Here is a 12,820-nt window from a genome sequence, read left to right as displayed (position 1 = left end):
GGTGTGTGTAAATGGCATGTGTATAGTTATGTATGGGGAATGTATGTGGTATATAGTGTGCAGTGTATGACTGGTGTGTAGTGTGTGTATGTGTGTGTACATGGTGTATGTGTATCATGGTATGTTGTATGTACATGGTGTGTACATGTGGTGTATACCTGGTGTGTGTGTGTTGTGTACGTGTGGTGTGTATGTGGTATGTATGTGTGGTGTGTGTGCATGATATGTGTGGTGTATATGTTACGTGTAAGTGGAGTATGAGTGTGGTATGTGGTATGTATATGTGTGTAGGTGGTACATGTCATGTGTATATGTGTGTGGTGTATACATGGTGTGTGTGAGTGGAGCATGTGTGTGGTGTATGTGTGTGAGTGGAGAATGTGCACGTTGTGTATGTGTTTGTGGTGTGTATATGTGGCATGTGGTGTGTATGTATGTAGTGCATGTGTGTGGTGTGTACATACATGGTGTGTGTGAGTGGAGTGTGTGTGTTGTGTATGTGTGTGGTGTGTAGTGTGTGTGTGATGTATGTGTGTGGTATGTGGTGCATGTTTGTGTGGCGTGTGTGTATGTGTGTGGTATGTGGTGTGTATGTGTGTGGCATGTGGTGTGTATGTGTGTATGTGTGGTGTGTATATGGGGGGTGTGTGTGAGGGGAGGAGGGGTTCTCCGGTCCAGGTCCCGCTCTCAGGGCCTCACATGCTCCTTCTGCAGGGGTGGAAGCCCCAGTCCAGGCCGCTGCTGGTCTCCTGGTTCCCTTTCTCTCCTTGACCTATAGAGCAAGGTGGAGAGATAGGAGGGGGACACCCAGCGAAGGGTCCTTTGGCCTTGTAGTTTCTTAGAGCTTTTTTCTGGGAATATGTACTGGGAACTGGGGTAGGTCCTGCACCTGCATGGGGCCACTTCCCTTTGTGGGCCCACAGACAACTGTTCCCCACCACGGAGGGAAGGAGACGCACAGGGCCTGGGCCTTCTTCTCCGAGAACACTCTCAAGCAGAACTCGCCGTCTTTGAAGGGCTCAAACGTGGATGGCACCACCAGGTACTCCCCAGGGGGCAGCCGGGCCCGGCCAGAGACCTCCCGCAGGTTGACATAGGTGCTGGTGCGCGCCAAGGGCTGGTAGTCCAGGAAGAAATCCCGGCCCATGTGTGCATCCGTGTGGCTCTCCAGCTGCACAAAACAACAGGCAGAGTCAACTTATTGCTAAATCCTGGAAGATGAGAGCTCAAGAGTTCAGCTTTATCGTGCTGATTTAGGAATTATTGATTTTTACCATTGCACTAAGAATCAGGAGGCCACGGATTCTGTTGTGAACTCACTGTATGTCAATCATCAAGTGTATTTTGAGTGCCTTCTGGGTGCTAGGCCCTGTTTGAGGCATTGATCTTGCCTTTGTGACCTTGACCTGTGGGCCTCCCCAGTTAAACGAAGGTTGAGTAGCAGGATCTCTAGTGTGCGCTCAGCTTCTGTCTGGATATTTTTCCTCTCTAATCCAATAGACTCTTTTATTCTGCAGCTGTCTCTGGGAGTGTGGCATTGACCTTCCCAGTATAGGCCCAAGGCTGGAGAAAAGAGCTTAAATCCTAGTCCTCAAGCAAAAGCTGCCACAAAAACTTGCTCACCTTTGACTATCTGGGAAAACTGCTCTGCAAAGAGACTACGATGGTCAGTCTGGGAGCCCAGGGAGGCAGCTCTAAAAGAGACAGGCAGAGGGGGCAGCCACAGCTAGGCCTAATCTGGAGTCCCCCCAGCCTCCCCAGGGCCTCGACTCTCCTCAACAGGCGATGATGCTCTCCAGGACCCACTTATTTGTTGCGGGGAGGTGGGAGGCTGTTGGTGCATGACACAGGCTAATTAGTGTCTGCAGAGTGCTTCCAAAACACAGGTGCCAACATTATTATTGCTGTAATTAAGCCTCCCCATAGCACTGTGTCTTTACGATCAATCCTCATCAAGATGCCTGTGACAGAGGCCAGGTGCTGATACGCTGCAAGGGCTATAACTTCTGTGTGACCTGGAGCTGAAATGTCCACCCCAGAGTGGACAGTGTTCACTCGTGGTCATCAGACCCTCTTTGGATTACAGATCTGCTAAGCAAAGAAGGAAGCAGGCCACCTGCCCCCACTACCCTAGCCAGGACTCCACATAGAGCCCCCAGGAAGTCCTCACTGACCCGGCCACTAGGGTGCCCACAGTGCTTGAGATTCTCCCTAAAAATGCTTACACTCTGGACAGGAGAATGCTGGCGATGTGGCTAGTGAGGACGTGACCAAGACCTACACGTCATGAGTTAAAGGTCATTCTTTCCATACCTGATGGTAGCAAAGGGAGGAGACAGGGCACTGGCAGGAGAAAGCACTCAGGAGAGTTGAAGTAGGGAAGCTACTCTAATTTGGCTTGGGTTGGGAAGGGGGCAAACTGAGTTCCAGCAAGAATCCAGGGTGGAGCAGGTTAGAGAAGTCCTATTTGGGAGGCCAGAGTGGGGATTGAAGAACACTGAGGCAAGATCTAGGTAAGACTCTGTCCTACCAGGAACCCCAAGTAAGCAGGTGCCACAAGGTCCCTGGTCCCCACATCTGCCCATGACATAGCACAGCTCAAAGTGACAGGATGGAGGTTGGGCAGGCTTAACTAAGGGTGGCTGTCAGTGTGGGGTCAGGAGCAGCACCCCAGGGTAACTTGTTAGAATGCAAATTCTCAGGCCCCACCCTAGACTGAAAGAATCAGAAACTCCAGGAGCAGGGCCCAAAAATCTGTGCTTTAAAAAGCATTCTAGGGGATTCAGAAGCACATTCTAAGTTTGACAACTGTTGTCCTGAAGGCCCCCTGGCACTTGCAGAGCACAGGATCCAGGGTGACACATTGAGGGCACTGTGAGGTGCTGCTGGAGAAAGCTCCATTGTGTGTGTATGTCACCTCTCACTCATAGAAATGGGGCATTTCTGATGGGAACCACCATCACCCAGACTTAACTCAGCTTTGGTTTTAATTATTTTCTGGTACTAGTGAGGTAGGAGGTAAGACTCAACTCCTAGCAGGAGGCCGGACCAAATGGAGCACTAGCTGAAACAGGGAAGAGGTGAAAGCACCTCTCCATAAGACATAACCACCAGTGTGCCATATCAGTTTACTGTTGCCTTGGCAACATCCAGAAGTTACTGCCCCTTTCCATGGCAACAACCTGACAACCCAGATGTTAACACTCTTTTTCTAGAAATTTCTGCATAATCTGCCCCTTAATTTGCATATAATTAAAAGTTGGTATGAGTGTGGAACTGCCTGTCAGCTGCTACTCTGGGCTCACTGGCTATGAGGTAGCCCTGCTCTGCAAGGACCTCTGCTGCTGCTCTACCCTGCCACTTCAATAAAAGTTGCTGTCTAACACCACTGGCTGGTCCTTGAATTTTTTCCTGGGTGAAGCCAAGAACCCTCCCAAGCTAAGCCCCAATTTGAGGGCTCACCTGTCCTGCATCAGTAAGAGGTATTTGCTCTAAACCATTCACTTGCTTGTCTGCTTCCTCCGTAATCAATAACATGCACTTTGTGAGCCAAGGGCAGGCGGACCAGTAATCTGCAGCCTTGGACCAAGGCATACACTAGACTTGATGAATTGAGCCTTGTTGGCACATGCTTCATGGCTAGCCAAGCTTGAAAACCCAGAAGAACTGCAGTAAAGCTGCAGCAGGGTGGATACACCTCTACCTAATTAGTGCAACTGACTCCAGCTGGAGGAAGCCCAGATAGAACACTGGTTCTCAACCTTGGCTGCCCATTGGAATCACGTTGTTCAAACCACCAGGGGTATGGGGGAAAAGGTCACCACTGTTCCTTCCATGAGGGCCTGACAGATGGGACTTGCAATGGTCCTCACCCACTCTCAGAGCTACCAGCCTACTCATGTGGTTTGATTCATGACTGGATCATGTAAGAGCTGTGGAACAACCAGCTTCTATCACAGGAAACAGATGCTGCCGGCTGCCCATCCTGAAGGCAGCCAAACTATTTCTCACCAAAGGAAGGAATTTCTGTCAGCACTCACATACCTCCTTGGGAACCTGTGGGGAAGAAGAAAAGAGCAGATCACCTGAGAGCTCCAAGGTCCTCCCTCTGCTCCTTTTCCTCCCTTCCTATGTCTTGCAAACAGACTATGCAGTCCTGGGGCCACTGAGGAAGACGTTTGTGCTAAAGTGAGAAGCCAGTCAGCATTTCTGAAACTGGAACATTATTGATGAATTTCAAGGCCATCTATAAACAGGATCCTAGAAATCTGGTGGGGCCCCACCAGATTTCTAAGTTCTACTTTCATACTTTTCTAGTTGTAGAATCTACCAAGATCTCAAATTCTTCAAGAGTAATAGCCTTGCGCTTTCAATGAGAGCTAATCTCTTCTTATAGACCTACAGACCTAGAGTCCAAGATCAAGAGCTTGACCAGAGTGAGGGAATCTCACTTAACCTGAGCCATAGTTTATTCTGCCCTTGGCTGTGGTGAAATGGGTCAAGAATAGGCACGTGACCCAAGCTGAGCCCATCAGAGACTTACCTCTCTGGGATTTCTGAATCAGAACTAACAGAAGGGGCTCCTTTCTTAATGCAAGTGATATTAGGGAATGAAGAAATCTAGACTAGCACAATGTCATCAACACTAGGGAGGAGATGTCAAGAGAAATAATCCTGGTAGTATCTAAGTCCCTTGTCCCAAGCCTCCATCTCCTTCCCTTGCTTTGGTTTCATGAGCTGGTACATTCTTTTCACTACCCTAGCTCAAGTTAGGCTCTATTTTATGCAACTGGAAATGTTGACCCCCACAAGAGAGTAGCTCTCAGATCCAGAGTAGGAGCTTCCCCCTGCCTGGGGTTCCTATGCCAGGCTAGAGAAGAGGATTCAAACCCCCCAATTTGTCCCTTTCCATTCTTTGTCCCTGACACATAGGCCCTTTTGACCAGAAGACCAGTATAACCATTGTTTGTGACTTAGGTCTATGGTCAACTGCCAATAACTCTGAGAAACAACAATATTAGGGACAATGCTAGCATGCTCACTTCTGGAGCCCCCTGTGTCATTGGCAGCAGAAGCAGAAGAGTCCAGGGTCACAGTCATTCCTCTAATTTTGAGTGTAAAACCAAAATCACCCATGCAGAGGCCTCACAAGTATCTTTCTCTTGGCTCCTGGCCTAATAGCCTTTACACACCCTTGGCAAGGGCTTTCCTAACCATGTGGGCCATCTTTTCACAAACAACTTGACCACCTCTGCTGCCATCAATATGCTCCAGATTCACCCTGCCAAGAATCACCCGACAGGAACTGAGCCAGGCAGGTGGGGCCTCTTGGTGGCACAAATCCAGAGCAACGAGGTAAGGGAGCAGGCCTTAGCCACTGCCCGTGGGTGGATGGAAAGAAACAGTCATCTTTGAAATGCAGGATCCTGACTGCAAATGACAGGCTGGCCTGGCATCACTGCAGGAAGATAAAGAGGAGAGAGAGGAGCCCAGACAAGGAGGGCTCTTTAGCCTTTGGAGGCACCTGGCTGCTTCTCAGTCAGCAGCAGGTTTTCATCCTCAGTCCAAACTCCAGTTAAAGCAAGAGGAGAGAAATACAGGAATAAGAATATGGCACCCACTCCCTGCAACCCCAGCTACTCCCTATAACCCCAGCTACTCTTGATACCCTCTTAACCTGACTTTTAAACTGTTTTCACTTACGGATGTCATGCTCTAAATTATATGCCTCTGGCCAGATGTAGAAGGACCACAGATCACATACACTGGAATATTTTTTAAGCAGCTGTAATCTGATGACTAAAAAACTGATATGCTTTATATATTATTTATAAGTGCAAATATCATGCCACACAAAGCTATTTCAGTCCCTTTGAAAGAATGTTTTGCTGGTCTGGTTATATAAGGTAGGCCCGGCCGAGTGCGGTGGCTCACGCCTGTAATTCCAGCACTTTGGGAGGCCGAAGAGGGTGGATCACCTGAGGTTAGGAGTTTGAGACCAACCTGGCCAACAAGGGTGAAACCCCATTTCTACTAAAAATACAAAAATCAGCCAGATGTGGTGGCACGCACCTGTAATCCCAGCCACTCAAGAGGCTGAGGCAGGACAATTGCTTGAACCTGGGAGACGGAGGTTGCAGTGAGCCAAGTTCACAACACTGCACTCCAGCCTGGGCAACATAGTGAGACTCCATCTCAAAAAAAAAAAAAAAAAAAGGTAGACCTGATGGATGAAGAACTGAGTAGCCCACCTTGCATCCATGCCCACCTACTATCGACTCTCCAAAACCATCACTTAACTTTCAAGCTGCCAAGAAATGTCCTTCTGGTTGGAATGTTCTCCCTTGAAGTCCAGCTCATCTTTCAAGGTTCTCATCAAAATCTCCTCCTCCATGAAGCTGAGGTGACCCCAGCCCATTGTGTCTGGTCCCCATCACAGCAGATCTGCCCTGCTCTGTTGCCAGTGGAGTGTGCATCTGACTCTCCACTTCAGATTGTGAGCACCTTGAGGACAGTAACTATGTGATATTCCTCCATGTCCTCAGCTTACAGTACAGCACCCAGCACATAGTAGATGCTCATTAAAGTTTGTTGACTTGATGTGCATATACTAAGTGCCTAAACAGGTTTTTATCTCTTCAAACAGAGTCTGGCTTTGTGCTACTAACATTCTAGGTGGAGATGAAAGAGCTAAGCTGGAGTAGAATTGGAACTTATTTATTTGCAATTCCTTTCTCCTGCCATCAATTAGCAATTATTTTCCAACTCCCATTCTTCAACATAAAATACACTCGCGTGCCCGTGCATGTGCACACATACACATATACACCCTAAACACTAAAGCCCTAAATTCCAGAATATGAGAAATAAAGGGTGGGATGCAGATAGGATCTTGACAATTGCACTATTTCCTTACTGGTTTCTTATTACAATATTGTTTATACATTAATTTATACTGAGATATTGGGCCTCCAGTCAGCTCTTGGTCTTCCTGATTAGAATTGTATTTTTCCCAAGAAATTCTTTTAACAAAATTGTTTTAAAAAACAACCACCATAAGCCCCGCTGGAATTTGCTAAAAGAGGTCTTTGCCTGTATAAAAAAGTGGATTCCAACTTGTTTCTGGCTAGACTTGTCAAGACACAAAGGTCTTACTTTAATATATCTGTGAGGCTGTTAAGTCTGTAGAGGGGTGGCTGCCAGGAAAACTGGCACGTTAGCCAGGGACTGCAGCGTGAGCCCAGAGTCAGCTGTATTCCAGAGTCCAGAGACACCAGAACTGAAAACGGGCGCGTGGTTTCCATCACCCCAGCTCATGCCCTGTGTGCTCCAAGTGTCTCAAGGCCTCCCAGGGAACAGTTGTCTTTGGCTCCCATATCCAGCCTCCTTCCCTGACTCAGTGATGCCCCTCATCCTCCTTGTGCCACCTCAAGTGCCTTATGCCCCCATGTTCTTGGCTCTTGTCCCTGGGGAAGCCTGTACTTGGAAAAGAGTCCAATGAACACCTGTATACTGAGCCCTCAATGACAGGCAAAGGTTAACGTGTCACACATCTCAGTGTTAACAGCAGAGACTTAAGCCATAGCAATGAATCTCTGATTGTGGAATTCAGGCCTCAGTAAGGCCACTGGGATTGTTATATAGGGGAGCAAGGACACTTCTCAATTAGGAATACTCCAGCAATAAGAAAGATGTGCTACAATGACTGGCCAAGATATTCAGCCCCAAAACATCAAGTGAGTAATGAAGGACAAACCCAGCACAGCAGTACCTGGTAGACAGCATAGCCGATGCTAAGCATGCCCTGTCCTATCCTCTTCCGTCGCCTGCGATTTTTCTGCATCAGACCCAGCAGCACTGTACAGCAGGGTTCACCAATGCTCTCCTCCTGGTCTTCATCCACTTCATCCAAATGGATTTTGAACTGAGGATTGGTCCAGTAAGTGGCTGGAAGTCACCCAGGTGATGGTGGTTCCCCATGTAGCGGGTGAGGAGACGAAGAAGAATAAAGTAAAAGGAAGAACCTTGATCATCCTAATGAATGCACAGCTCTGTCCAAACTGTGCCTAGTAAGCAGGCCTCAGAAAGTGTCCTTTACAAGGTGGTCAGGCATTTCCTCCTACCTCCCTACACATCCACACACACAGACATATCCCATCGCATTTGGAAATGTGTGCTTGTCCATTTGATCAACGAGGAGCCCAGAAGCGCTTGACTGGGACTATTCAGGATCCCGTGATCCGAGGGCCACACTGGGCAGCACTGCCTCCAAGTCTTCCTGGGGAAAGACTTAACATCACCTTGCTCTCAGCACTTGACCTGTGAAGGCAAACCCACCTTCTGGAGGAAGGGAGATCTCTGGGTAAAAACCATGTCCCCAGGACAGAAGAGGAGAAAGTCCCAGAAGAGACTAGCTACGAAAGAGGTCTCTGCCTGACACTATCAAGACAACAGCTCTTGCCATCTGATTGACACCTATTCTCCCTCTGAGAGGGCCCCAGCTGCAGAGCACAGCTGGCTGCACCCCTGAGAACTAATCTGCCGTCTATCACCCCAGGGTCCTTACAGGATGGCTTCAGTGTCGCAGCCTACTGATGAGACACACTTTCTTCAAGAGAAAGTCATTTAATAATGCATGAGGAATCACAACTGGCAGTTAAGAAGCAGTCCTGCCACACCACCTATGGATATTGAAAAAGATTCCTTCATTTCAAAGATGGCTTTTTAAAAATCTCTCAGAATAGTAAGTACACAAGCCAAGCCACAGAGAGGTTAAAAGGATCATCCAAGGACACGCAGCAAGTCTATGACAGAGTCCAGTGGCAGAGCATAATTGCAGAAGACATGCCTGACAGGTGTCTCCACTCTAGGGCCTCAACAATTTCAATAATCATGTGCCCTGGTGGAAAAAAGAAGTGGAAGGGCGTGGGATTTTTCCTTACATCCTTTAAAGAGGAGTCTAACTTGAAAAATAACAAGGCATTCACAGCTGACCAAGAGCCATTGATTATCACTCTTCTTTACAGTAGGATTTCTTATTGAATTCCACCTTCCCAGAATCCCCACTTCCAGGTTTGTTTGTTTGATTGATTGATTGATTGATTGATTTTAGGGCTCAAGTGTATGGATTTTAAAGTCAGATATCTGTGGATTCCAGAGGAGACAGAAAAAATTCCGTAATCGCCTATACTTCCATCACTACCAAAGGGCAGGAACCATCCATGTCTTCCTGACAGCTAGTTGGCGGCAAGGATGGGATTGTGATTTGGTGTTTGCAGATACCTTGGGCACCCCCTACGGTTCTGAGCTCCGAAAATGATCCATGCAAATCTCCTACACATTTTCTAAGAGCTTGCTAATGGTGAGCAGATTTTAATTTCTCCCAAATGCAACATTACTGCAATCCATACATATTTTGTTTACTCCTTAACAGTACTGGAGGAAGAGAATGGGCCATAAAACAATGCGTCCCGTTTACATAATGCTACACAGTTTACAAAGTGCTTCCCTACACACTGTGTTCCAAGGCTCACAGTGACCCAGTAAGGTTCAAAGGTCGAACCCCATCTGGAGGATTAGGAAACTGAAGCTCAGAAGAGAGAAATGCCCTTCCCAGGGTCTAAATCAAACAACAAGGGCAGGAGGTGGACCCCTTTCCTTCCTCTCTGTTCAGCACTCTGGTCACAGCTGCCTGAACTGGGAGCTTTGGGTTGGATGGGTGATGAAAGAAGAGAGAACTTGTCAAGACCCAGCATTGCACCCAGGTGGGGTTTTATTCTAATGCTGCTTCCCTAGCACTGAGCACAGCCCTGCAGTGAGCTCTGTTCAAGAGAAAAAAGTGACTGGCCCTGCCTCATGTGCTTACAGTTTAAGTTAATAAACACATCAACAGCAAACCAGGCAGGGAGCATGGGGAGCAGGAGGTGAAAAGTAGAGAGAGCAGGATTTGCTTTTCTTCATTTCTGCTTAGAGATGTGGGGCTGTTTTCCCGAGTTTCTTCATCAGGTGCTGCCTCAGCTGATTCAACCTAGGAGGAGCCTACACAGGGGACACATTAGTGATCTTCTGTGAGCCAGGAAAGCTTCCCACCTTTCATCAGGTGAGGACCCAGGGTTAGTGCGGAGGCCATGCTATATGCCTATACTATCACCATGCTATCTCCACCAAGGACTGAGTCCCCATGACATGCATGCCCTGTATGTGGCCACCATGGACCATGCTGTCTTTGCCCCTCCACCTCCAACTCAGGCACAAACACACAGTGAAACAGCAGCTCTAATGGATGCAGTCTATTGAAACAGCAGATGTTGTACCCGTGTTCCCCTAGCACACCATCAGCCACTCTGTCCCAGAGCTCAGCGGGATGACTGTTAGCCAGCTGGGTTGGGGGAGTGGGGAGGAAGGGGCAAAAACCCAAGGGAAGAACAGGAGGCCTTAGCATAAGGTGCCAAGAGCAGCGTTAGTGTGGAAAGCACGTCCTTGGGAGGAGGGGAGCGTGGGCGAAGCAGGGATGGTTTGAACACACAGTTCAGGCTGCAGCTGAGCGGCTGCAGAGCCACTGCCCACCCTCACAACCCTGGCCCCCAAGCCCTAGGGAGAAGCAGGACCTCCAGAGGGTGCCCAGAAGTCAAAGAACAAAGTCCAAAGGCCTTATCCAAAGATTAACATATAGGGCTGCGCACAGCGGCCCACAACTGTAATCCCAGAACTTTGGGAGGCCAAAGTTGGTGGATCACTTGAGCCTAGGAGTTCGAGACCAGCCTGGGCAACATGGTGAGATCCTGTCTCTACAAAAAAAATGGGTTTTTTTTGTTTGTTTGTTTGTTTGTTTTTTGAGACGGAGTCTCGCTCTGTCACCCAGGCTGGAGTGCGGTGGCCGGATCTCTGCTCACTGCAAGCTCCGCCTCCCGGGTTTACGCCATTCTCCTGCCTCAGCCTCCCAAGTAGCTGGGACTACAGGCACTTGCCAAAAAATGTTTTTAAAAATTTTTTAAAATGCACCTGGTGGTGCATGCCTGTGGTCCCAGCTACTAAGGAGACTGAGTTGAGAGGATCGCTTGAGCCTGGGAGGCAGAGGTTGTGATGAACAGAGATCGCACCACTACACTCCAACCCGGGCAACAGAGCGAGGTCCCGTCTCAAAAAAACACACAACATACCAACAAAAAATTATATAAAGTGACCCAGCTCAGGGAGGATAAGCTGGAGGAGGTTGGGCCGAGGCAGCCCTTCACCTTACCTGGGTAGTTCTGGCAGCCCCCAGCTGTGGAGCCGCGGGTCCAGCGGCCATTGAACAGGACCAGGTTCCATTTGTGCACCTCCTCACTACTCAGAGAGTCCGGGGACAGGTTGCAGATCTCCAACCGAGAGAATTGCCTCACGAAATCTGAAAATGACATCCTGGGGGCAGAGGCCCCAGAGGGCTCTCAGTGAAGAGGGCTGGGTTGTGATTAAAGGCACGCATACCGGGCACAGGAAGGAGCCCTGGCATAGGCCCTAGAGGCCGTGGGCTAGCTTGATCTTTCCTGCAGCACACTGATCCAAACACGCAGAGACGACGGTCCACATTCTTCACTAGCGCTAGCTTCTTGGCTCTTATAGGGAGCGCCCCTCATGTATCTTAACAGCCAAGCAAAGGATCTGAACTGTAAACTGCAAAAGACCATCTCAACAAAGCCTCTGCCTCTAGATTGGGTTAAGTCTAAGCTCACAAGAGGTTTATTTTTGTTTAATTCAGAGTGATGTACAGTTAAGCCGTACCATATTCAAGGAGTATCCTTATTATCTTCCTTAGCTCACTAGCAAAGGAAGTTATCCCATATTGATGGTAGGTAAATCTTAGCTTAAACAGATAGAAGCAGTGCTCTCAGTTCATTGGCAAGATAGTAGAACTGAGAAAGACAGGCTGATAGTTAAGCCAGGCTGAGGGCCCAGATATCATGGTTTCAGAGCTTTAGACGTGCTGGTATAGAGGTGGAATTTTACCAGGACAAAAGGAGGAGAAGAATGAATTCATCATGGTCAGGAATCACGTTGCCTTCCTGGAAGACCTAGAGACTGGCTGCACCCACATCAGAACGGAAAATGGACCCATCACCAATGGGACAGCGCTTCAGCAGAAAACTCACCAGAATTCTCCATCCTCAACTTTCTTGTCCAGTTCTTCCTTCCGCTGGGGGTCTATATGATTCCACTCTGGTGCACTGAGGGGAAAACAAGCAGAGGTGGTCGCTTCTGAGGGGTTCTACACACAGGGCAAGCGTTTACTGCACCCAAACTTCCCCCTAAGAGCCAGCAACAAAATACCAAAAGCACCGCATGCAGACAGAAAGGCAGGACGGACAGTGTGGGGTGAGCACACTGTCTAGGGAAGGGACACAGACCCAGGACATGGACTCCATGGGTACTAGCAGGATGGCCTTGGACATGCGACAGGAACATTAGGGCTCAAACATTATTCTCTAATTTTTACTCTCCAGACACATTTGACATTTCTAATTAAGACTCCCAGGCCCCTGTTCTCAGGAATGGGGAGGCACAGGAGAGGACATGGATGAGTTCTTGTCACTAGAAAGGCAGGCACTCCAGTACCCATTAGTCACTTGTCACTCTGGCTTATCCAGCAGTCTGGGGTGAATATGCTGACAGAGTCTAACCGGCTCTGGGGACATGGACTTGGTTCACTTCCTTCCACCTGCAAGAATGATCATCCAGCCCAGTACTACGGCAATTTCCCAGAAGTAACGTCAACCTGTGAGACCTCCTGCTGGTGGCCTTTCAAGGGGAATATCCATGCACTTTGTTCGAATGCCATCTCCAG

General features: G+C 48.6%; 1 protein-coding gene across 1 annotated transcript in view; it reads right to left on the bottom strand.

Annotated features, from left to right (window-relative positions):
* CAPN8 (calpain 8) overlaps positions 1–12,820 on the bottom strand; it is a 75,096-nt gene that overhangs the window by 18,140 nt on the left and 44,136 nt on the right. Inside the window, exons 8-12 of the mRNA XM_025398115.1 lie at positions 12,129–12,203; positions 11,240–11,400; positions 7,772–7,947; positions 4,045–4,056; positions 960–1,171 (exon numbers count right to left, since the gene is read on the bottom strand). Coding sequence (XP_025253900.1) covers positions 960–1,171; positions 4,045–4,056; positions 7,772–7,947; positions 11,240–11,400; positions 12,129–12,203 — 636 coding nt within the window. The remainder of the gene's footprint in view (positions 1–959; positions 1,172–4,044; positions 4,057–7,771; positions 7,948–11,239; positions 11,401–12,128; positions 12,204–12,820) is intronic.

Source organism: Theropithecus gelada, chromosome 1, assembly GCF_003255815.1.
Source record: "Theropithecus gelada isolate Dixy chromosome 1, Tgel_1.0, whole genome shotgun sequence".
NCBI classification, from domain to species: Eukaryota; Metazoa; Chordata; class Mammalia; order Primates; family Cercopithecidae; genus Theropithecus; species Theropithecus gelada.
The sequence above is the reverse complement of the archived record's forward strand: the minus strand, read 5'-3'. Positions and strand labels throughout refer to the sequence as shown.